The sequence below is a fragment of the Uloborus diversus genome, chromosome 1 (assembly GCF_026930045.1).
Source record: "Uloborus diversus isolate 005 chromosome 1, Udiv.v.3.1, whole genome shotgun sequence".
Classification (NCBI taxonomy): Eukaryota; Metazoa; Arthropoda; class Arachnida; order Araneae; family Uloboridae; genus Uloborus; species Uloborus diversus.
In genome coordinates this window covers 111,599,258-111,624,261 of record NC_072731.1, presented here as the reverse complement: position 1 = coordinate 111,624,261, position 25,004 = coordinate 111,599,258, and the positions used below count along the sequence as shown (strand labels likewise).

The 25,004-nt window shown below is 37.7% G+C and overlaps 1 protein-coding gene across 1 annotated transcript in view; it reads right to left on the bottom strand.

Annotated features, from left to right (window-relative positions):
* Positions 1 to 2,352: 2,352 nt before the first annotated feature.
* LOC129231405 (monocarboxylate transporter 12-like) overlaps positions 2,353 to 25,004 on the bottom strand; it is a 66,190-nt gene continuing 43,538 nt past the window's right edge. The window contains exons 2-5 of the mRNA XM_054865717.1: positions 22,007 to 22,150; positions 19,184 to 19,456; positions 17,774 to 18,829; positions 2,353 to 3,293 (exon numbers count right to left, since the gene is read on the bottom strand). Coding sequence (XP_054721692.1) covers positions 3,142 to 3,293; positions 17,774 to 18,829; positions 19,184 to 19,456; positions 22,007 to 22,150 — 1,625 coding nt within the window. The 3' untranslated portion in view covers positions 2,353 to 3,141. The remainder of the gene's footprint in view (positions 3,294 to 17,773; positions 18,830 to 19,183; positions 19,457 to 22,006; positions 22,151 to 25,004) is intronic.

Below are 25,004 nucleotides of genomic sequence, written 5' to 3'. Positions count from 1 at the left end.
AAAAATAATTTCCCCAAAATAATGAATTTCATCTTGACAATTATCGAGGGGGTCCAATTTTCAAATATTGAGGGGGTCCGGACCCCTTGGACCCCCCCGGCCGCGACGCCCATGCTCGGGAAACATCGTTATCAGACTTTGAAGAAAGGAGGAGCTCACAAGTGGCTCGTGTTGGAAAAAAGGGGAGAAAGCTAAAGTGATTTATGGTAGAGTTAATTAGGAAAAGTGTGAGAGGCTGGTACTTTTCAGATTTCTTACTTTAGCGACACCTGCATGAGAAGATTGGAACTAAATGTCCGTAAATTGAACAAGTTTTTAAAACATCCACACTTTAAAATATAAAAATTAATGAAAATGAAATTTAAAAATAATCATTAAGACCATCAAAGTCTTATGAATCATCGATAACTGTTTTTTTTTTTCCAATATTATTACAGGATTTGTAGTAGGACGCAAAGTTGTTCAGTTTTTAGTGCTTGCTATTCTGAAACCGTCGCCAAGCGAGATTTTCATTTAAACTTAATTTAAATTGCAAAAACGCAAAATTTTTCTACTATATTATCTCAATTCATTCTAGACTGAAAATCACGTCGTATGCAACAAAGATCGGGAGGCTATTTGCTGTTGATTTTGATTACGGGAGTAGATTGATTTTCCCTTGGCACCAATCTCTTGGAACAACAGCCTTAAAAGCTATCGCCAAGTTAGCATTTTGCACCAAGTTTTGCGAGTAATCGCCTTGTATCGCCAAGTTTGGCGACATTTCAAACATCAACATGTACAGTATTTTAATGTTAGTAATGAACGGATAAATAATACATTTTTAAGTAATTGGTTGACTAAACGTGATCGATTAATTGAAAGTAATAAAAGGAATGTGATTAAGAGATTGATGGAATGGCTTTATTGAATGAAAGTGAATAGTTGAAATGGACTGATAGAACAATCGTGATTGATTTTGCATTTCTGATAGAATAAACGAAATTCATTGGTTCAATAAACGTGATTGGTTAATGAATGAACGTGATTTATTGATTTGGTGAACATAATTGATTGACTGAACGTGATCTATTAAGTGAAAGAAATAAAATGAACGTAATGGTTAGATTCAGAAAACGTGATTGATTGAACAAACAAAACTAATTGATTTAATAAACATGATTGATTAATAGTTGTTGCCCTCAGTGACAGAATAACGTGAATGAGGTTAATACAGGGTTTGTCCGGAAAGTAATAGGACTAATTTTCTTCCGCCGCGACTGTACTTCGGAGCGTGCACGCGCCGACTGGATTCGGTTGAGGGCATTCCTAGCTAACGAACGAGCGGCTAGTCGGTTGTCTCCGAGCTCCTGGAGAGTCAGGACAGGCATTTTCGCGTGACGTGTTTCTGTGAGTGGTGCAAGCCGAAAATGCAGCGTTCGTTAGAGCAGAGCTACGCGATTAAATTCTGAGTGAAACTCGGTAAATCTGCGACAAAGACGTTTGATATGATCAAGCAGGCTTACCCAGATGTTGCTTTAGCAAGACGTGGTGTGCTTCGGTGGCACCAGGTCTTTTTGGCGGGCCGGGAACAGGTCGCCGTGCTGGAAGACCTTCGACTTCGACGAACACCGACAATGTGACTCGTGTGCGCAAAGTTTTGAACTCAGACCGTCGACTAAGTATTCGTTTAATTCCCCAAATGTTAAATTTACCAAAATCTGTGGTTCATGACATTGTGACGGTGCATTTGAACATGCGCAAGGTGTGCGCGAAGTTGGTCCCAAAAGTGCCCACTGACGACCAGAAATTGCGGCGAGTGGAAGTGTGCCGAGAAAATTTGAACATGTGTGAAAGTGACCCCCAAGCCCCCCCCGAACTTTTTTTTGCTTCCTCGCCTAAAAAGGCCGATGAAAGGCAAGCATTTTGAGACGACAGAGGGGATCCAAGCAGCATGCACCGCGGCTCTCAAGGCTATTCCGGAGAATGCCTACCGTGGCGCCTTCAATGCTTCGAAATCGCGCTGGCAGCGCAGAAGGAGCCTATTTTGAAAGTTTTTAAATAATTGCAACAATTAGCTCAATAATTTTTTAATCGACGCCGTCCTATTACTTTCCGGACAAACCCTGTAGTTCATTTTAAATGTCTTTTATAATTATTAATTCTTAATTTTGTATAATTATACGATACTGTGTGAATTCCTCTCTATATTTTGCCAATAAATGCAATAGCCAATAGCACTATTGAAATATGAGTGAGACATTTAAAAATAGAGACATTGCGGACCAAGTTATCTAAAAAGACTATTTGAAACAGATTTTTATAAGATTTTTTATTTTAATAAAATAGAAAAAATACATTGGTGATAAAAAAAATTGCATCACCCGCGCCGCAAAGGAGAGGAATATCCTCCCGACTGCATTCAACACACACACAGTCAAGCATCCCGTATCCCAGATGATTTGGGGATGTATTTCTGATCAAGGAGTTGGTGGGCTTCACTTTGTCCAAGGAACAGTAAACGCTCAGGTGTATATTAGCATTTTGGAGGAGAAATTGATTCCTACTATCCGGAATCACTTTACTTCAGTTCCAAACGTCATTTTCCAGGATGATTCTGCTCCGTGCCATAGGGCAAAACTGGTAAGTAACAATTTAAAAACCTTTATCCTGCCATTAGACGTAAATTGACATTGGGTTAAGTAATTTTTTTTTTCTCTAAACTTACACGCAGGTTCAGAAATGGAAAAATGAGCATGAGGTCAGCAGTTTGCCTTGGCCCGGAAATAGCCCAAATCTACGTAATCAATTATCGGATTCCTGCTGTTAAATGTTTATTTCATAAGTTTTGCAGAATTTCACACATTCATCGTTAATCGGTCGACCAAAACTTCGCGCATAATCTTATTGTTGTGAAAATGCGAGGGTGATGCAATTTTTTTTCCAGTACTGTAGAAAAATTGCTGATTTTCATGAAATAGTAACGTTTTCATATTTCTTCCTTTGTTAAAATCAGTTGTTTATGACTCTTCCTTCGAAAAGTTTAAGCTGAAAATCTTGCACTTGCGCGGGCGTTATTCAAAGATTATGTACATCTACCGTTTGATTGTTCCCTTATTTACATACAATTGAACTAAGTAAAATGATACAAAAAAATAAACATCAGCATGGGGATGTTTTCTCAAACGCCACAGTCTTTTTGTTGCAAGCTGCATGCATAGGTTCCAGAATCCACAGCAATCCACAGAATATAGAAACTCCTCCCAGAAAATGGAATAGATGATCGTAGCTTCCCATTGTGTCTCTGAAGTAACCTGAAATAAAAGTCTTGATTACAAACAAGTATTTGTTTGCCTATCATAAAGTGATTTTGTGACTTTTTTGCTCAGGGAATGCCCTCTTCTTTTTAGGTGCTTCTCCCCCCCCCCCTTTTTTTCTCTTTTTTATAGTGTGATTTTATAAACACCAATTCCCGATACTACCACTAATGTAAAATTCATTGATCATATGCAACATTATTTTTTGATCTCATCATACTGATTTCAGCCGCTGAAATGTCCACATCATAGTGTTTTTCTTTTTTTTTTCCACTCAGGTCTTATTATCACCATTCTGCAGAGAGTATCTTAACTATTAAAATCCGAGTGTATCTACATAGCTATTTATGTCTTTGTTTCACTCAAACTTCATGTGAACGCCAGAGAACTAACTTTCGAACCAAGTATCGATAGATTTGTAATTTTCCGGACATCATGTTTGGCTAGGTTACATAGTTATACAACTTTAATTAGCGGGGATATTATTAAAACCTTTTTTTTCCCCCATCTCATTTCCTCTGAAACGTCGAATTCGACCACAAGCTAGTGGCCAATATTTTCTCTAAGCGGAGGAGACTTGCAGATGGGAAAGTCACGCGAGGAAAACGAATGTTTCGAGTTGCCTAAAACTATAACGCGTTTCTTGATTGGACGATTTTTTCCTTCAAGGCAATGTAATTTACGTCCCCAAAACGTCAATTAAACTTATTTCACTAACTTAAGCTACCTCAGGGGAAAGTATGTGGCTAAGCCCCAGAAGTACCCCTTGGATATGTCTGGAAAATGGAGTTGTACATCAACCCGCTGCGCTGCGGGCAAGTTGAACGAGCCGTCGTACGTGGGGAGGCGGATATTGCTCCGCTGGCGGCAAGAAGGGGCAAAGTGTCCGAAGTACGCCGCCGAAGGCGGCTAATATACTATGTTAAAATGTAAAATCCTACCGGAAAGATCTGCGACTTCTCGAGAATGGTTGTGATTTGAGGTATCGAAACATTCGTAACTGTTCGGGGATCCTGTTTAGCCACCTTGCATTTCTGAATCGACTTTAACTAGCGAAGATCTTAAATAAAAACGTCGGTTCTGGGCTACATTTACTCGCCTCGCCGACGGAAGCGATGCGGCACTGCTGGTATATTGCAATGATTCCTTGCTCTGTAGCAACTTACTAATAACGCATGCGATTACCTTTTCACAATGTCAAAGTAACCGCTCGAAAATTAGCTGTTACAGCTACGTCGTAGTCAAGTCACATAAAACGTGTCCCCGTTTGACTCCTGTGAGACGTCACAATTCTATTACTTTGTGACGGAGACTAATGTGACTCGCAGTGACGTCCCTGTGACATGTTGTGCCCCTCCTAAATCTGTCCATTTAATAGAATCAACACTTTCAACTTGAAAACCAACACCTTTTTTTTTGCATACAGTGGTGGTAAAAAAAATTGCATCACTCGCGCCTCAAGGGAGAGGAATATCATCCCGACTGCATTCTACACACAGTCAAACATCCCGTATCCCAGATGATTTGGGGATGTATTTCTGATCAAGGAGTTGATGGGCTTCACTTTGTGCAAAGAACAGTAAACGCTCGTATGTATATTGGCATTTTGGAGGAGAAATTGCTTCCTACTCTCCGGGATCACGTTACTTCAGTTCCAAACGGCATTTTCCAGGATGATTCTGCTCCGTGCCATAGGGCAAAACTGGTAAGTAACAATTTAAAAACCTTTATCCTGTCATTAGACTTAAATTGACATGGGGTTAAATAATTTTTTTTTCTCTAAACTCACACGCAGGTTCAGAAATGGAAAAATGAGCATGGGGTCAGAAGTTTGCCTTGGCCCGGAAGCAGCCCAGATCTACGTAAACAATTATCGGATTCCTGCTGTTAAATGTTTATTTCATAAGTTTTGCAGAATTTCACATACATTCATCGTTAATCGGTCGACCAAAACTTCTTACGTAATCTCATTGTTGTGAAAATGCGAGGTGATGCAATTTTTTTTTACCAGCAGTCTAATTGCTCAGTGAAGGTTATATGCAAGGCATTTGAACCCAAATTAACCAAACATATTGGCTATAACTATGAATTTCCTTAATGAGATATATGTTTTTTAGCCTATGTATTGAAAACAAATTGATCCAAAAATGTTAAACGCTAAATGAACCGCATTTTTTAAGTTTTATATCTATGCACTCTGTAAATGGGGTCCCAGCATTTTTTTAACAGTCAAGAGCTGGGTTTTGGGCCACCATTTGCAGTGATTGGGTCAGGATCATTTAAGGTTTTCGTAGATCACTGATGAAAAGCAAGTTTTTATAGCGTACGGTCAAAAATGAAGTAAAACGCATAATACAAAAAAAAAAAAAAAAAAAAAAAAGAAAGAAAGAAAGAAAAATAATTTGAATTTTGTCATCTTGAATTCAAATTGTGTTTTTCGCAATCACGAGTGTGTGTGTGTGTGTGTATGTAGGCGTGTGTGTGTTGTGTCTGGGGGTATGTGTGTTTGTGTTTAGGCATATGTATTTGTGTCTGTGTGCGGGCATGAGTGTGTGGGTAGTTGTGTGTAGGTGTGTGTGTTTGTGTAGGTGTCTGTATGTATGCGTGTGTATGTGTTTGTGTAGGTGTCTGTATGTATGCGTGTGTATATGTTTGTATGTGTAGGTTTCTGTATGTATGCGTGTGTATATGTTTGTATGTGTAGGTGTATGTATGTATATATATGTGTGTGTATGTGTAGGTGTGTGTATGTATGCGTGTGTGTATAGTATATGGACGCAACCTGGAGACGGTTTTCGCTTTAGGAGCGGCATCGTGATAATACGGTCGACGGTGATGCTGCCGAGGGTGGCGATGCCGGGGGGGGGGGGAATGATAGCACATCAAAACAGTCAAATGATATAGTAATGGGCATAATCGAGTTCTCACAATCGAATCACTCGATTATTCAAGATCATTCGAGAACTCGATTACCACGAGTTCTCGATTATCGTATCTCGAGTTCTCGATTACCACTTTTCGAGTTCTCGAACGATGAAATTCTCGAGTTCTCTATTATCACTTTCCGAGTTCTCGAGCGATGGACTGCTAGAGTTCTCGAATATCACTTTCGAAGTGCTCGAGCGATCAACTACTCGAGTTCTCGCTTTGAATTTCTCGAGATCTTGAGTTCTCGAGATGTTAAGTTCTCGAGATGTTGAGTTTTCGAGATGTTGAGTTCTCGAGATGTCAATCACTCGAGCAATGTATTTTTCGACCGATTTGATAATCGAATGAACCTCTCAATATAGTTGACTTCTGATAGAGGTGCCCACCTAGGAAGGGGGGGGGGGGGTCATGGCGCAGCTTGTGCCATTGACATTTTTAGGGGGGTGTTTTTAGGGGTATTTTTCTTTTTTTGGGAGGCTCTGCGATATTGAGGGAGGTGCGCGTTTGACCTCAGGGGGTACCCCTGCTTCTGAAGTGATTCAGTTGCAGGGGCGGATCCGTCATTTAGGGGTCAGAGGGCTGGCTTTGAAAAGTTAATGATTTTACTTATGAATGGGCATGGTTTTTGTTGTCCTCCAAAAAAATTTGCATTGAACCCTTCCCCCTGAAAAATTTGGAGTGAGTGACGGGCTGCGCTGCGGTGCCCACAGGGGAGGTGAGTCATGGCACAGACTGCGCCATTGAAATTCTTAATGGACGTTAGTCTTTTTTAGGGAGTATCCTTCATGGGGTCCTGATTTTAAAAGGTGTGCCAGCACACTTGAGGAATAGTTACCCTTGCGATCTAAATGGTGTTATTATCAAATAGTTGTCTCTCGAATGTTTCATTCGAATATTATTATGATTGAATGTATGCTGTCGAATGCTTGATTATCAAATGATTCTTTGGGATGCTTTGGTAGTCTAATGATATGTTTGGTGGAAGTGAAGGTTGGGGGCGCTAATAAGGTTCTAACTTGAGAGGCATTAAAATTAAAATTATATTTCAGGTAAAAAGCGGAATACTTAAGTTGAAAACCTGAGGGGACGTCTTCCCCCTTACGTCCACCTGCGACTATACCATTGGGTAATGATGCAAGTGTAACAGGTGTTAACAAACGTTTTAGAGCCCAAATATACAGATTACTGCAGACACGTGTTTCGGGGTTTCAAGGAACCCTTTTTTTCAACGCAAAATAGTGAGATTGTGGATGTAGGGGTATTACTGGATGTCTTTAGGGACCATTCATTAATTACGTAAGGGTCCTGAGGGGGAGAGGGTTGGAAAAACGTCTATATACTTTGGGGGGGAGGGGGTTCAAACCAGGGTTGGCCGAATTGGACCCAATTGGGTTGGACCCAATGGGTTTTTTTGAAAAAACCCATTTAAAAAAACCCATTATTTAGCCCACTTTTGGGTTTTTTTAAATTTTCTGAGAATTTTTTTAAAAAAGATAATTAATTTAAATACTTTCACAATTTAAACTTCTTTCTTATTTATTCTTCACCGCAGACAATGAAGATAAAAAATGAATTTTGAACTTTAATAGTATTTCTTAACTCTTAACGGCATTAAAAAAAAATTTAAATAAATGTATTTAACTTTTTTCTTTAACTGGTCAATAAATAACTCAATTATCTCGACCAATTCCTGTCACGTCTGATTTTCTCAATATGTGTATAGAGGAAACTAATCTAGTTAAAAGGCTTTCATGTGAATTATTTTCTGCTAACCAACACATCACAAATCTCGAATAAACACAAGGTATATTTTTTAGAAATAAACAGATTTTTCAAACAGTCGACAGAACAGGTACAGTATTTTCATTATCTTACGAAAAAGTTGAATATTTCTAACTCTGTACACAGAAATAGAAAAACAGGCAGCATAAAATTCAAAGAAATGTCTTGATTAAGCTGGAATTCAGTAAAAAGGGATTTAAACTACTTGAGGTTCTACAGTAGTTTTGCATAACAAAATAAATAAAATAAAGTAAAATGCAAAAAAAAAAGGTAGTAATTAAAAATGAACAATAGATTTTATCACTCGAGAAGTAACTTTGCCTTAACTGTTGGTAATAATGAAAATTAAAAAAACCGAAACTTCACCATACTTAGGTTTTTTGGTCTTTCATACTTTTCTTCAGAAAATGCTGAATTTTAACTAGTTTTCCAGCTTTTTTTCCCCAAAGACAATTTTTGCACTTTGTCCATATACTTACGCTACAATATGCTACAAGTATCCCACATTTTCCCTAAAAAAAGACAAAAAAAAACCCACATTTCTTTTAAAAAACCCAACTTTAGTTGGGTTTTTTTGGGTTTTATTTTAAAAAACCCAAAAAACCCTGGGTCCATGGGCTTTTTTAAAAAAACCCGGGTTTTTGCCAACCCTGGTTCAAACCCAATCTTTTGTAATATTTTCCAAGTCGATGTTTTACATTTGAAATTGCGCAGTCAAGTGATTTGACAGGGATTATATATATTTCATTTGTGTCTGGAAAATAAATAACGTATTAGGATAAGCTGTTTTTAATTTGTTTTACTAAGAATGAGTAATGTAAAACATAATAAAAGAATCGCACTATGCATGGCATGTTTTATTTTTAATTAGTATCGCATCATATACAAAAAAAAAAATGTCGAAAAAACAGTCAGTCTAAATTCCTACTTTCTAGTAAATATTTAGTTACACAAAAGGGTTTAATTTAATAATAGTGAATTTAATTTCGATTCCAGTGATGTTAGATTCGTTATTTTATTATTTTGAAAAAAGAAATGGAATCTTACGCAAGAATAGGGGGAGGGGGTTTGAAAAATCTTACGTACCCTTACATGGGGGGAGGGGGGTCAAAAATTGCCAAAATCATCCTTACGTAACTAATGAATGGCCCCTTACATGCAAAAGCTTACTATTTTGTTGAAAAAAGAGCACCTTAAAACTCCAAAACACGTTTCTGCAGTACTCTGTATATTTGGGATACATAACCTTTGTTATTTCATGTTACTTCTCGGCACAAAGGTATTTATTTATTTCTTAATAAAACAAGTTTTTTACTTCTCGTGTAATTCCTTCCTATGAGTGCAAATAAGTTTTGACACAAACTGAGATTGTAATTTTTAGGGGATTTTGTCTCTTTTGGGGGTATTGCTCTTGAGGAAGAGCTTCATAGGTGTTGCGCCTTTCCTCTTGGAATGGATAGATTTGGAACGATTTTAAAATCGAATGATTGGTTTTCGCTTGCTTTATTCGAATGGGGTTATAGTTGAATGCTTGGAGTCGAATTTTCGATAATTGAGAGATTTCATCATAATCGAGCGATATTTTTTGAACGAAAATTGTTAATAATCATATGAGCGAATTTATGGAGGGGCATGCGTTGTGTGAGTGGTGGATACAACGGGAGGGTCATGGGGGTCATGACCCCCTCCCTCCCACCCTAAACCTACAGTATTCGTACACATTGTGTTCAAACACTTCATGCATAAAATGTAAACGATGACAGTATTTTTTCATTTCATTTATTATTATTTATTATTTTCAAAGTAAATATTTGAACTACTACTTCGTTTCATAGGTCATGAAATTAATTTGCAACGTTTATCCCCAATTAGGTGCCCTATCCCTGACCGATTTGGTGCTTTTTATTGACTCCTAAACACGTTCAGACATTTTTCGTACCAGAAACAAAAATTTCGTTCATGGGGGGGGGGGCTTTCTTCAACATGACCCCCCTGCCTATAATGGTTTTCTGTATCTGCCCCTGGTGTGATTCGGCGGTGAAATCTTGAAACAAAGGGTAGAGAAACGCTTTCCATACTGTTTTGAACTTGACAGTTATTGAGATTAAATATGTATAATTTTTATTAAAAAGTGAGGGATAATGACAATATGGGCGGGTCTTTGGGCGACACTAGCAGGTTTAAACTTTAGAGTTGTTTAACTTAAAAATATATTGAACTAGTATTGTACAAACTGTGTAATTGAAAATTTAAAGTTGTCTTAGCTCTTATTAAGAGGCGCGCCATTGCTCACAGGAACGGACGAACACCCCCGTCATTCTATAAGGTTTCAGAATCAAATAATTGCTTCTAAAGTGCTTTTTTTTTCGGATGGGGTTACTCAGAGAGCACACTTCGTTGAGATGAAGGTTTTAAAACGATTGTTAACGCTGTGACAACCATGTTAAAGCGTTTGTGAAACGTTTAAACGCAATGTGTTTATAATGCAATGGTGCCCATCACCCCCCCCCCCCCCCCCACCCTGGAGATGACAATCATCCCTCAAATGCGATGAAGAACCCCCAGAACGAGAGCCCCCTAAAAAGGACTAAAAACCCTCTTATAAGTTACCTTCTCCTCTTCAAAACTTCAATGGCGCGGTCTGCGCCATGGATCCTCCCTCCCCCCGCCCTCTCTCTCGTGGGAACCCTTGTATAATATATTGCCTGTTGTCGAATCTTCGGTTATCGAGCGTCTCGGATGATTTGAAAATCCAATACGTAATCTGCTTTTCAGAGAAACTTGGTAATCAATTTAAACCTTTTTGAGGACCAGCGAACGGAAAATGAAGCGCAGCTACGAAACCTTAAGTTACGAAATGGACAGTCGCGAGCCAAAGCATTTTCAGCAGTTTTGCCTCAACACACTATACAAAAAAAAAAAAAAAATCTCATAAAATCAGCACATCAATTGTCTCCAAATTTTTAAGTTGAGTAACTAACATACTAATCCACATTTATGAAAATATAAGGAATATGACATTAAAAATATAAGGAATATGACATAAACAGAAGCGAGTAAAACAAGAAAAATATTTCATTCAACTACGCATGCAAAAAAAAATAATACGCACACAAGAAGTCACGAATATTTTGCGTATGGAATTAAAAAAAAAAAAAAAAAAAAAAAAAACAATAATCTGCATAAAATATAATTTTTATTAAAAAAATGGGTCAAAGAGTGGAAGCTAAAACTAATCCCACACGAAAATCTCCAAAATTTCTTTTTAATGCATTCAGAAACATTTCAGTTTCACTCCCTACACCTTTAATTACATATTTAAGTCAGCGAATGAAAAATAAAAATAAAAAAGAGCGAATCAAGAAAGAAAAAAAATAATCACGAACTTCAAGGCACTTTAAGCCACACTTGTAACTTTCAATGCGCCGGGAATCCCAATCTTCTGGAAAACGCAGCCAGAAATATTTTACCCTCCCACCTCATGTATCAGTCAGATTAATATAATTCTACTAACAAGAGCACACACGTAAAAAAAAAAAAGCAAAAGCAATAAACAAGAATAAATGAGTCCTTTTGCGCAGAGCAACGATTCCCCTACTTGTTTACATTATTAACTTCATGTTTGAGAGATCGAAACCATTCGAGGTAATCACGTGATATCAGAGAATCATTAGTTGAAATGCATAGCCGTTCGAATAAATCACTCAAAACGAATGTAAAAAAACTAAAAATCGAGAAATCAACCCGTTACACAAATTGAGGTGGGAGGGAGAGGGGGTGATAGCGCATCACTTCAATCGCTACGGGGAATCCCCTGGATCCACCAAGAGTCAAGTTCCCGTTGCCAGTTTTTTAGCCGTCACCCATAAACTTATAAAAGTTTATACTACTCCAAGCCGGGTCATCCAAATGTCGTGCTCCTAGTTTCTGACAAGCTAACAGTAGTGTTGACAAGCAATAATTCAATAACTTCTAAAAGCCAGGAGGGTTCGCCCCTTATTATACCCCTATATGATAGACTTAATGGCACATTCCTATTTCGAGCGCACCCCTGCCAAAACAACTTGGGAATTCCTCTCAAATGTTACGGAGCATCCGTCTAGAAAGAGCTCCCCCCAACTGACGAAATGACATTTAAAAAAAATATCTCAAAAAATCACTTCTAAAAATTTCAGTTTCGCAGGCTGCGCTATGGACCCCCCCCCCCCCCCCCCCCCGAAAATGAGATTTAAAGAACCCTCTCAAAAGACTAGACCGATAAATTTTAGTGGCACTGGCTGCGCCATGCCCCCACCCCTCCCGAAAATAAAATAAAAAACACTGAAAAAAACGGCCAATGGCGCAAGTTGCACCATGCCCCCTCCCCTCTTTTAGTGGGCATCCCTGTAGCAGTCAGCTCAATTCTGGAAAAGCTCAGAAAATGAACAACTTGAGTACTCGATTCAAACGGCTCGAGATCTTGATTTGAAACATCTCGAGATCTCGATTAAAAACATCTCGAGATCTCGATTCAAAAGATCTCGAGAAGTCAATCGCTCGAGTACTCGATTATAAAGATCTCGAGAAGTCAACCGCTCGAATACTCGATTATAAAGATCTCGAGAAGTCAATCGCTCGAGTACTCGATTATAAAGATCTCTAGAAGTCAATCGCTCGAGTACTCGATTCGGAAGATCTCGAATATCAATCGCTCGAGTTCTCGATTTCAAAAGATCTCGATTATCAGAAGTACTCGATTCCCGAGATCTCGATTATCAAAAGATCTCGATTATGCCCATCACTACAAATGAAAGCAATAAGCAATCGTGATTGCTCAAAAAAAAAAAAAAAAAAAAAAAAAAAACGTCAAACTATTTTTAAATCAAATGATATGCTGTCATATAAAAATAAATGGTACGCATTTTATATTTAGCACTCTGTGAATTGCTGTTTGTTTGAATTTAGTATCATTCACGGTCCAATAACGGCACTGACACGTCACAAATGTCCACATCTTTTGTGATTTAATCGTTTCGCTATGACGCCCCGTTATGAGAAATTACCTAACAGAGTCTCTATTACTAATAGCCCAATCAATAAAGGTTTCGCGTCGCAACTAATTTAGGGAAAGCTAAATTTTTGCAGGTTGTTAATACATAAAGTATACACTAAAAAAATACAAAGTCCCCGACCCCCCCACCCCCTCTTGCTTTCTCCTCCACCCCCCTCCGAAACATTGCAAGAGCAGTACTATGATTATACGCTTTTCGTGTCGCATCTAATTAGGGGAAAGCTGAATTTTGGCAGGATGTTAGTACATAAAGTACACACTAAAAAGCACGAAGTCCCGACCCCCCACCCCTCTTGCTTTCCCCCACCCCCTCCGAAACTTTGCAATAGCGGTACTATGATTATACGCTTTTTGTGTCGCAACTAATTAGGGGAAAGCTGAATTTTGGCTGGATGTTAGTATGTAATGTATCCTTTAAAAAAAGTACAAAGTTCCGACCTCCATCACTCTTTTTTCCCCCCTCACCCCCCCTCCGATATACAGCAAGAACAGTACTATGATTGTACGCTTTTTCGTGTCGCAACTATTTAAGCGAAAGCTGAATTTTGGCAGGATGTTAGTACGTAATGTATTCTTTAAAAAGTACAAAGCCCCGATCCCCACCCCTCTTGCTTTCCTCCTCACTCCCTCCGAAACACTGCGAAGAGCAGTACTATGATTATGCGCTTTCCGTGTCGCAACTAATTTGGAAAAAGAGGATGTTGTTCAAGATATTAGTACAAAAAGTATACACTAAAATAAGACGAAGTCCCGACCCGCACCCCTCTTCCCCCCCCCCCCCAGAAACATTGCAAGAGCAGTACTATGATTATAACGCTTTTCGTGTCTCAACTAAATAGGGGAAAGCTGATTTTTTTTCAAGATGTTGATATACTAAGTATACATTAAAAAAAAAAACACAAAGTCCCTCCTACTGTGTGACCACGGATTGTATGGAAAAGACAAACATCCGTTTTACAGCCAGAAATGAATGAATCTATTATTTTTTTAGCGATGCCAGCTTTTGCAGAAGCAGAGACTCATTCAAATGAGCGGAATAACGGCATCAAATTTTTACTTTTCCCCCTCATTCAGATAGATTCGTCTTATCTGGACGTTTGAAAATTCCATACAATCCGTGGTTGGACAGTACCTCTATTGCTTTCACCCCCCGTCCCGCCCCAGCAGAACATTGCAAGAGCATTATTATGATTATACGCTTACAGCTCGAAAACTAATGATGATACCGGAGTATTCCTTTTTCGATTTTACTTCTTAAAATATTATAACCTAGTGGTGCATAAACTACTTCCCATGGGTCACATCCGGCCCATGAAACTGATCAGTGTGAACCGTTGTTTTGCGAAATGTTACTACTCGAGGACTATGTAGCAACTGGTTTCTGAAAAACAGGTTGCATTCAAAAAAAAAAAAGGCATCAATTTATTATAACTGTAGGAGCCCAGACCGGGGCGCTCAGACTACCTTGAGATGGCTGGATGAGCCGGCGCCACCGAGTATCCACGACATAACATATCCCACGAGTCGGCGCGACTAGCGAAAAAGAGAGCCAAGGAAACGAGAATGGACGGACGCGCTAAAAGGGCCGCCCGAATAGTTCGCTGTGAAAATGCCGTAGTTGCAGATGTAGAATTGATATTTGATTTCATAAATGTAAATAGCTATTGTATATAGGTTCTAGTATTAATTGAAATTGCATTATGAGTGTTAATTGGAATCGTTCGTTGAGTGACAGTGTCAAGATCAGAACCCATCGAATCCCACATAACTACAATTTTTCTTTCATAAGGGGTCATTTAACAGTTTGTTGACTTCGTCTGAAATATTGTTACAATGCATTGCACTACAGTGTCCACACATAGACGTACAATCGAACACAGTTTTGCGACAGCTACAGTTTGTAACACAATGTTTTACAGTTGCAAGATATTAGTAGGAGATTTTCACTTGGAGCTGAGAGGTAATTGTCATAATCTTAGGAATCAGTCTGTTGCTTGAAATATATTTCCAAACCCATTCTTCTGCTGGAAGTTTAAAACCTAACCAAGTTTGAATAAAAGTTTGTGAAAAGCAAGTAATCACAAAAATGTCCCAAAAGTCCACTTTTGATTTATCAAAACTTCCACCAACTTCAGTCGTCACTCGTCAACATCTTTTTAAGGTTTCCACCAGAGTTTTTAGGGTCAACACCAGATTCAAACTCGGTTAGGTTTTAAACTTCCCCCAGAAGAGTGGGGTTGGCATTATACTTCATGCAACAGACTGATTCCTAAGTTCATGAAGATTACCTCTGCTTCAAGTGAACTTCTCCAATTAGTATCTTGCAATTGAAAAGATTATGTGTTTCAAACTGCATCTGTCGTAAAGTTAGGTTCGATTGCACGCCTATGTGTGAACACTGTAGTGGAATGCACTGTAACAATATTTCGGACCAAACCAACGAAATATTAGAAGATGGCCCCTTATTACATTGTTGATCCAGTTCAAGAAAATGACTATTATCATATTATTATCTATAAATTTTGTTCAAACATTTCTTTCCAAGACGTAATGATAAAAAGCTATTAATTTGTTGAAGTTACTTTTTGGTTTTTGTTGTGAGATTTCTGCATATGATTAAGTTGGTAAAATGGTGAAACTGAGCTATCTACATAAAAAGTGTACGTTTCATAATTTGTGTATATTATACACAAATTATGAAACGTACATACTACTATGAAACGTTGTTATACTATAACAGTGGTCCCCAACAATGTTTTCAGAAACCAATTTCCAAATATTTGGCTAACAATTTGTAACATTGTCACTAATCGTGCTTTTCGAGTTGTAACATTTCACAAAACAACGGGCAACACGGATCAGCTTCGCGGGCCGGATACGGCACCTGGGCCTTAGGTTCGGCACCACTGGTTTATAATATTGTTAGCAGTGAAATAAAAAAAAGGAACACCCCGGTAACATCATAAATTTTCAAGCTGTACTCGTAGAATAATAGTACTGAAATGATCAGTGTGCAATGTTTCGGATGGAGGGGGAGGGAGCAGCAAGAGGGGTTGGGGTCGGGACTATGTAGGTTTTAGTGTACACTTTATGTATTAACACCGTGCAAAAATCCAGCTTTCTCTTAATTAGCTGCGAAAAGAAAAGTGAATAATCATAGTACTGCTCTTGATGACGAAGTGTTTCGAAGAGAGTGGGGGGGGGGGAGCAAGAGGGGTAGGGGTCGGGACTTTGTGTTTTTTTAGTGTTTTCTTTATTTACTAACATCCTGCCAAAATTCAGTTTTCCCCTAATTAGTTGCGACACGAAAAACGTATAATCATAGTACTGCTCTTGCAATGTTTCGGAGGGGGATGGGGGAGAAAGCAAGAGGGGTGGGGGTCGGGACTTTGTATTTTTTTAGTGTATACTTTATTTGCTAACATCCTGCAAAAATTCAGCTTTCCCTAAATTAGTTGCGACAAAGCCTATTTTTTTACCTTCATTGACTGGGCTATAATGTAGTTAATTTGCTTTAATGTCAAAATCATTGTTTTCTGCCACAATAGCTAAGAGTTTAAACCCCTCCCGTTTTAATGCCATAACAGTATATAATAGCAAAATAATAATTTTTCTACTGCCAATGTTTTTTTTTTTTTTTCATTTGTATATTTTACAATTGATTCAAGAATTAGTTAATGATCTTGTAAAATTTTGCGTTGTAAACTTCCACCTTTATTATTTCCGAAAAGATGTTTCACATTCTTCGCGCTGACTCGTTGCACTAGTAGAAAATATTCTAAACAGTTTTTAACAATATCGAAAAATTCAAAACAAATGTTTGGGCAATAAATACGAATTCTGCAAAGCAAGGGGGTTCATATCCATCAGGCAATCAGGCTTTCGAATTTTTATCGAATTATTGGATGGTTTAGCGTCTAGCTCTTCGGTAGAATATATATATATTTTTTAATTTCAAACGAGTTGTGAACTGCATCGAATGATTCATCCAAAAAGAAAATTTAACAGGCGCCGATAGCATTTCCACGTTTTTTCCTTTTTTTTCTCATCAGCAAGAGTAGTTTCGAAAAAAAAAAAAAAAACATTCTCAATCTCGGATGGTCATAAATTTTGCTTTTAAATATTTCGGAAAAATATTAAGTGAAACAAGTTTCGTTTGTGCGAATCCCCGGAATCCGCAATAACATTTTGGGGAGTGCTTATATAGAATCGGAGCCTACGTTTTTATTTTGGGCAGGCCATACCTCTGCCCACCCCCACCCCCTATTTTGCGTAGACTACCAGCAAATATACGATATACGTAGAAGAAGTTTTAATTCTCATTTCCGTGTAGTTACACCTCTAAAGAATTTAAACATTTGGGATTTAAAGCTTCATTTCTTATCTTTTTTACAGCCCCCAAAAACTACCGCCCCAGCCACCGCCTTGTCTTGTCTATTAGTAGAAACAGATTCTTAATGATATTAAATACACTGTAAGATGGCTTTCGGATAGTATCTCATTTGGCCGTGAACTAATGTATTGTAATTCAGCAATTAATTTACAGTAAATTAACTTCGGAAAAACTATTACTTGAATGTATAAGTAAATATGGCAATAGACAAGTAACATTCATTTCATGGAAGATCAGAACAGAATCTGTTATTTTAATTTGAAAAAATATTTTGTTTGATATTAATTTATAGTCATTATAAAAGAACATGAAATGAGCATTTACCTGTTAATATAGGTGTCACAAATGATATCACTCCAATTGAGAAATTCATGAGCCCAACAGCCATTGGCAGCTGCTTTAGCCCCAGATATTCCTCCAATAAGGCATAGAAAAGGATGAGATTGATTCCCACAATCAGGCCTGCGCACACAGAAACCGCTGTTACAGCCATGTACGTAGTTGTGAAGGAAGTGGCTACCAGCAATCCCCCCACAGTCACCATGTTAACCATCATCAAGTGTTTCCTCTTCACAATCCCACTGTCTGTGATCCATCCTGAACCGAGACGACCGCAGAGATCGGCCACAGAGAAGGTAGATATGAGGAACACCGAATCTGTCCTGTCGACACCCAAATCCAAGGAGTAATCGACTATCACGATCAGATAGGTCATGTAGGACAGAAAGAAGACAGAATAGTTGCTGGCAATGATCAAGAACATAGGATTCTTGACGATTTCGCAAGCTGCTTTGACAGGCACCAGCACGGAATCGAGCCAGCTGGAAGGTGGCGTAGGTTCTGTTGTTGGGCAGTATACCATGTTGGGTAATGGTTCAGTTTCAGATTCGTGTTCAGAAACGGTACGTGTCAAATGCACGGGTGCGAGATTGATTTGGGGGTCATATTCTTCTTCAACAACTTTGAAATGAAGTTTGCCGGAGGAGAAGGATTCATTTTGGTCCTCTTCCAAATCAGAATTCTTCGAAGATAAAGGCTCCAGAATATGGGTGTAGTCACTATTCATAACTACTGTACGAGAACCGGTATCGAAATGGCCCACACCATTACTGCCCCGAGAAATTTCTATTCCGTTTGGAGTCTCCTTGTTAGAAGATACAATAATTGGATGAACTGTATTTTCTAATAATGATGTTTCCTCGTTTTCAGGATCATTTTTAGGTATTTTCTCCTGATCACAAACAAATCTAACAGTTTTGATTGATTTTGACCCATTTTCTTGGCACACGGTCTTTTTGCTGTTTTTAAGAAGACTTTTCACTTCGTCTTTGTCCAAAGCTTCTACTGATTTAGACATCAAAAAGTTTAGGTTTTGATCTCCTAAAAAAGAAATACAAGACATATATGAACAACAGAACGGAAAATTAACTAAAAGTTTTATTATTCTTTTTCAAAGTAAGATTTCAGTTTTTCATATTTAGCTATACACCTCTAGCTTTTTTTTTTTCTTTTTTCTTTTTAAAGAGAAAACTCATTGTTTTCTTTCAGAATATCAAAAATTTCTTTCAAAGATTTTAGTTTTAAATATTGTGTTCAAATTTTTTTTGCTTTGGTGTGGCAAAGTAAAACTTTAATCTATCATAACTGAAAAAGTTAGATTTGAAAGTTTTTAATTTATTTTAACTGTGGATAAGGGTTTTTGACCAGTTTTAATATAAATGTGAACTGTCTTACCTTTGAGTTTCTTCTTTTTGTTATTAGGTTGAAGCCAGTGGGCAGGCCTCAGCAACGCCGCCCCAAGAATTCCATGTAGGGTGATTCCGGCCATCATGAGAAAAGCCCCGCACAGCCCGTACTCTTCCACGGCGTACTCAACAATGGGGGGCAGGGCGAAGGAACCCGCTGTAGCGCCAGCGCATGCTATTCCAGCGCCCGTGCTCTTGTACTTGGAAAAGTACTGGTTGATAATGACAGGGACCAGGGTAACAGCCATACCTACGCCAAGACCTAGAAGCGAGATTCAAAGTTATAAACGAATATTTTTCATAAATTTCTTATTTCCTCCTTTATTCTACTTTTACACCATTCGAGTTCATACCTCTTTCTATCTCGCTCCCAGTAGCACATAACAGTAGGGGAGGAGCGGGTTCCGTGAGACAGGGAGAACAGTAAAACAACAGCAATTTAATTTCTGTTTGGATAGTTAAAGCCTGGTAAAACTTTTGAAAAGTCAAGCCGACATACTGTAAACAATATTTAAAAAAAAAAAAGTTTGCTTTCAAGTACATGCAAGAAAGATTCTATGCCATCATAGTTTGAAACCATCGAAGTAAAATACCTCCATTGCTTGTTGCACTGTTTCTAGACTGTTAGATAAACTTTACAGACTGGTGTTATTAATCTTACATTAGCCTGTTAACTAACGTTCATTTTAGCAGTAGAATGATCCCTCATATTTGGGGGAACATTAGCCGCGTTCACAACACTCTTTTCGACCCGGTAAATCCCCGCTCTGGCTCCGCAAAAAACCGATTGAAAAATTCCCCATTTCTATGTAAAAAGAGGTTTTCCATTGTGCCACAGAAAGCGGTTTTTACCCAGCATCCTTAGCGGCTAATAGACGAACTTGTTTTTCGCGTAATGTATTATGGGTAAAATTCCGCTTTGCTTCCAGAAGCAAGCAGGAGGAGAAAAAATCCACATATACCCCGCAAATAACTTGAATGCGGTGAAAAGCAGGTTTTTTTCGGGGTCGAAAGTGTCCATGGAAACGGCCCTAGTAAGACATAATTGCATTTCCTTTTTGTTCTTTTTTTGTTTCTTGTGTAAATTCGTATTTCTTTCTAGCTACTACACACGCAGGTTCAGAAATGGAAAAATTATCGGATTCCTGCTGTTTAATGTTTATTTCATAAGTTTTGCAGAATTTAACATACATTCATCGTTACTCGGTCGCCTAAGACTTCTCACATGATCTCATTGTTGTGAAAATGCGAGGGTGATGCAATTTTTTTTTTACCAGCACTATATCTTACCAACAACTGCTTTGAATCACTGAGGTTTATCTCACACTAAATAATTGCTTTAACTCAAAATGCCATATTTTTTTCGACATAGGCAGCTGTTTTTATCCAATTTACTGGTATATCACGTTAGATATGTGCAAAGTGTCCCATCAAGGTTAGATAATCTCTGTAAAGAGAGATTCCTTGCTTTAAGCGCATAAAATTTCCACCAGAAAAGTGCATTTCTACAACTTATGGTTTTCCAGAAAACTACTGGAGAAAAGTATGACGTCATATCTCATGTAATAATGGAATCAGCGATTTTACTTGTTTGCCTGGCTCTAATTGAGCGATGGACACTTTCAACATCTTCCTCTTTATAAGCAAATATCAAAAGTTTGTATTAAAGGATTTTTTTTTTTTTTTTTGTCCACCAAATATAACGTTGAAGTCATACTTTTCTTTCACATTCTTCTCGTAATCTATAGGTGGTAGCAGTTCCTTGGGATTGTTTATGTACTCCAAGTTTGAAATCTGCATTTGCAAAGATTATCTAATCTTGATGGGACACCCTAATTTGAGTTGAAAAAGGACAACCCTGCTTTACACTGCCTCAGTAGCATACTTCTAGACACGCAAACATTCTGAAACGTTATGTTTGCGTGTCTAAGGGTATTGCAGAAACGTATAGATTTCGTTGCGAAATTGCTCTGGGTCCATGCATAGATCTAGTAAAACTAGATACAGTGAAATCCCGTTACAACGAATATCAATACAACGAAATTTCCGTTTCAACGAAATAAAATTTCAGTCCTGATTCAATTTCTAGTATGTAGATTGAATTCCATTATAACGAAATTCCCGATACAACGAACAAAAGTTGCGGTCCCTTGAAGTTCGTTGTAACGGGATTTCACTGTACACAACTCCGTCGCAGCAATCACTAGCTGCCATTGAACGCAAGAATCAAGAATCAAATCGTAGCCTACCCTGGATTTAACTGCCAACACTGATCTCCAGTGGTCGGCGAAAGTTGCTTGAGCGCATGTGCTTTTCGGACGCTTGCCCATCTATTTAGTTGTCCATAGAACCTGTTTCTCGTAGTGTATCTAGTTAATACTACATCTATAGGCCCATGTTGTCAATCGTCAGCCGAACCAAAAGTCAACAAGCAATTGCTTTGTATAGTGCTGCTCTGGTTGGTTGAGCTATGACCATGACAGTGTTTACCTGAATTTGGAGGAGTTCAGTAAAAAAGAAACATGTTGTTGGGGCAGATTTGAGTTGAAGTACTTTTGTAAAACTACTACCAAAGTGACTCAACTCAACTCAGCGCCAATTACCCTTTCCCATTACCCAAAACAGAGGTAAACATTGTCTAAGTCGTAGCTCAACTTACCAGAGTCACACTAAACTAATTTAGATTGCTTAAGGTCACAATTTCTTTCCTGTTAAATTATTATTAACATAATTATTGGGTATTTTTCAAATCGGAATACAGAAAAACTTTTATACTTTGAAAATATTTAAAAAAATTTTGATCCAAGCATACCTTGTAGTCCTCCTAAAAAGAAAGTGACAACATAAATATCGGATGCAAACCAGCAAATGACGTTGGTTATTGTCACTAGAAGAACACCTCCGAAGGTAATAGTCCTAATGCTCCATCGGTAACTTAGAGCTCCCGCCAGCGGACCTATGAAGGGGAATTTTCTATTACTATATGAGACTTGAAATGCATAATGTCTTAAAATAAACTTGTTTGAATGAATGCAGGATAAAGTAAAATAAAACAACGTAAAAAGGCACAAATTTTGCAGGAAAATAGAAAATTACATACATGTGTTTCGGGGTTTCAAGACACCCTTTTTTCAAAAAAAAAAAAAAAAAAAAAAGGAATGAGCTTATGGAAGAAAAGACAAAATTTGTGTTTTTCCATACTGTTTTTTCTTTTACTTTTCAAGCAAAAAGGTTACCCTTACATCAAAAAGTTTTTTCTCAACGTTAATACTTGCACACCATTCGTAATTCTGAGAAAATGTTGACAATTTTCAACTTCGCGCAGCTATCCTTATACTGATGGATACAATCCTTATAATGATGTAAACTGTCATATTATTATTGCTAGTATGCGTTAACCCAAAGGTTGTAGGGGGTTGATCCTCAAAACGTTCCTCACTATTTTCTTTTATAGACGCCATTTCTAGATTTCGATGTTAGCGCCACCTATGTGTTTTTAGCTAATATTGTGCAGATGGGGGGAAAAAAACCCTTGACGAGATAAGGATTCAAAATGTAAAAAGGTTTCTGCGGAAATCTTAAAGTTTTTGAAAATAAATTTTCTTTTTCCATTGTAAGACTTGATAACACCTTATTTATCTAACTTTGAAATACGGTCGGGCTTTGATAAGTTAGCTTTGATCCGCTGTGGCTTGGAAGATTCCACTTTTTAAATAGGGGTGAGGATAGGCGAAACACAACAAGCAGGGCCGAATTTAGCTCATGCTGCCTCTAGGTAGTTTTGAAATTTGCCGCCTCCTCCCCAGGGCCGCGCCGTTCCTATGTGCAAGGTCGTGCGACGCACGACGGCGCAAGAGCCCAAAGGGCGCCGAACTCTACCGATCAAAAATGCTTCAAATGAAGGGAAAATAAACTCTAACTAAAAAGTAAAATAGAATTCTTCATGACATTTAATGGAGGCAGTGAAATTATACTGCTCATTGAAACAATTAATCCGTCTCGCTGAGAATCTAAAAGGAAAAATTATCGACTTGTATCTAAACATGCTATTCAAAAGCGCTATCTTTTACACTGAAAACAAGTGACATTAAATAATGCATACATTAGCATTTTCCTTCTTAATGTGGAGTCATGAATGTTATTTCGGTATGTCTTTATTACACAAGGTTGAGCATACAAGGAGCAAGAAATTTGCTTAACCCCATTTTGGGGGATTCCCCTTACTATAGGGGGCTTAAGTTCTTGAGGTGAATATCTTGTATTGTAATTTGTGTAAACATAGTCTTTTTGTGATTTTTAATTCGTTGTAATTCCACTGCTTTATGTTATCATACATTTTAAAAAAATATACTGTAAGCACATTTGCATATTACTTAGATGTATGTAATATTTATACATTGTAGACAATAATTTAGGTTAAATTTTTAGTTCGGAAAAGTGTTGACCATAATTACTTGATTCTCTTCTCTTCTCCCCTTTTATCTTTTTAACTATTTGTGCATTAAATCAAAAAAAAAAAAAAAAAAAACTTTGGAAAGACTATGTATTTGTTTTGGATCTTAAATTCAATGCCTTTTGTAACGGTTCCGTACCTTAAAACTTTGGATTTTACCGGAAAAGATTTCAGTTTCAGATTTTAAGGGGAAATATCCTCTACACTTCAATTTAGAAATCTATTCAGTACTCTGTTGTCATATTTTAACCGGTATAACACTTTAAATAATTATTTATTAATTAGAGAGACATTTAGAGGGGTGTTAACTTTGATGTTCAAAATATTTTCTTTTTCCAAAAACGCATTAGCATATCACAGGTCGGATTCGTCAAACCGGGCCCAGCCTGAAAAAAATCCGCTATCTCGGTGAAGTAGGTTTTTCAGAATTTTCTATATTTTGAAACATTCTCTTCAGAAACAAACTAAATATCGATCAATATCAAGACCAGAAATAGACATCTTGCTTTCTGGACAGTATATCAAATATTAGAAATTTAAGCTGCATACAAGCAAGCAATAATTATTTCGATTACATTCCAAGATTTTTTTCAATTGTTGGGGTAAAATGCTTTGATTAACTGAAACTGACCATTTCTTTTTTAACGGCAGCTCAATGCCAGGTTTCCAAGAGAAAAAGTCAGATTCCAAAAGTCAGTTTCAATCGCCCGTCTCTTACACCCGCCCATACTCGAAATAACTTAAGAGATAAGAAGTAAACACGTACACTCTGTTCCAAAATTGAAAATTTACAGATTGTTTTTATTTTAATAAATTAAATGCCAAAGGTATTTTTTTCCATGTTGCATTTGTTTACAAAACCTGACCCTAGGAATTAATTATATTTTGCTCGAGCGTAACTGCATAAAGGCGCTCAAAAGACATTTGCACGACGGTGCCGATCAAGCTTGGCGCGGCCCTGCTCTCTCCCTCCTAAAAGAAACAAAATTTCCTTGATTCAAAAACACGTAAAACGTGTTCCTGAAATTTAAGAGTCATTTTTTTTCTACTGAACAAAGTGAATGAAAGCCTGATAGTTGACACCTTCAATTTTCCTGAAATTTTCAGGATATTTTACTAGTTATAGTTAAATAAGAAAAAGTGAAGCTTCTTTCCTCTCTAATTTGACTTGTTTGCCCCCGAGTGGAGGTCAGAGTTTAAGATCGTGAGAAAAAAGAGCTAAATATATCACTGCTTTGCTTTAAAAGCAATGAGTAAACCAAGCCAATTCTTTTAAATAAGGATACTACTTGATACTAGGTATATGGCTAGCGTAAATATTTTGGTAGCTCACTCATGGCTTTGAGGGCAAAGGTCA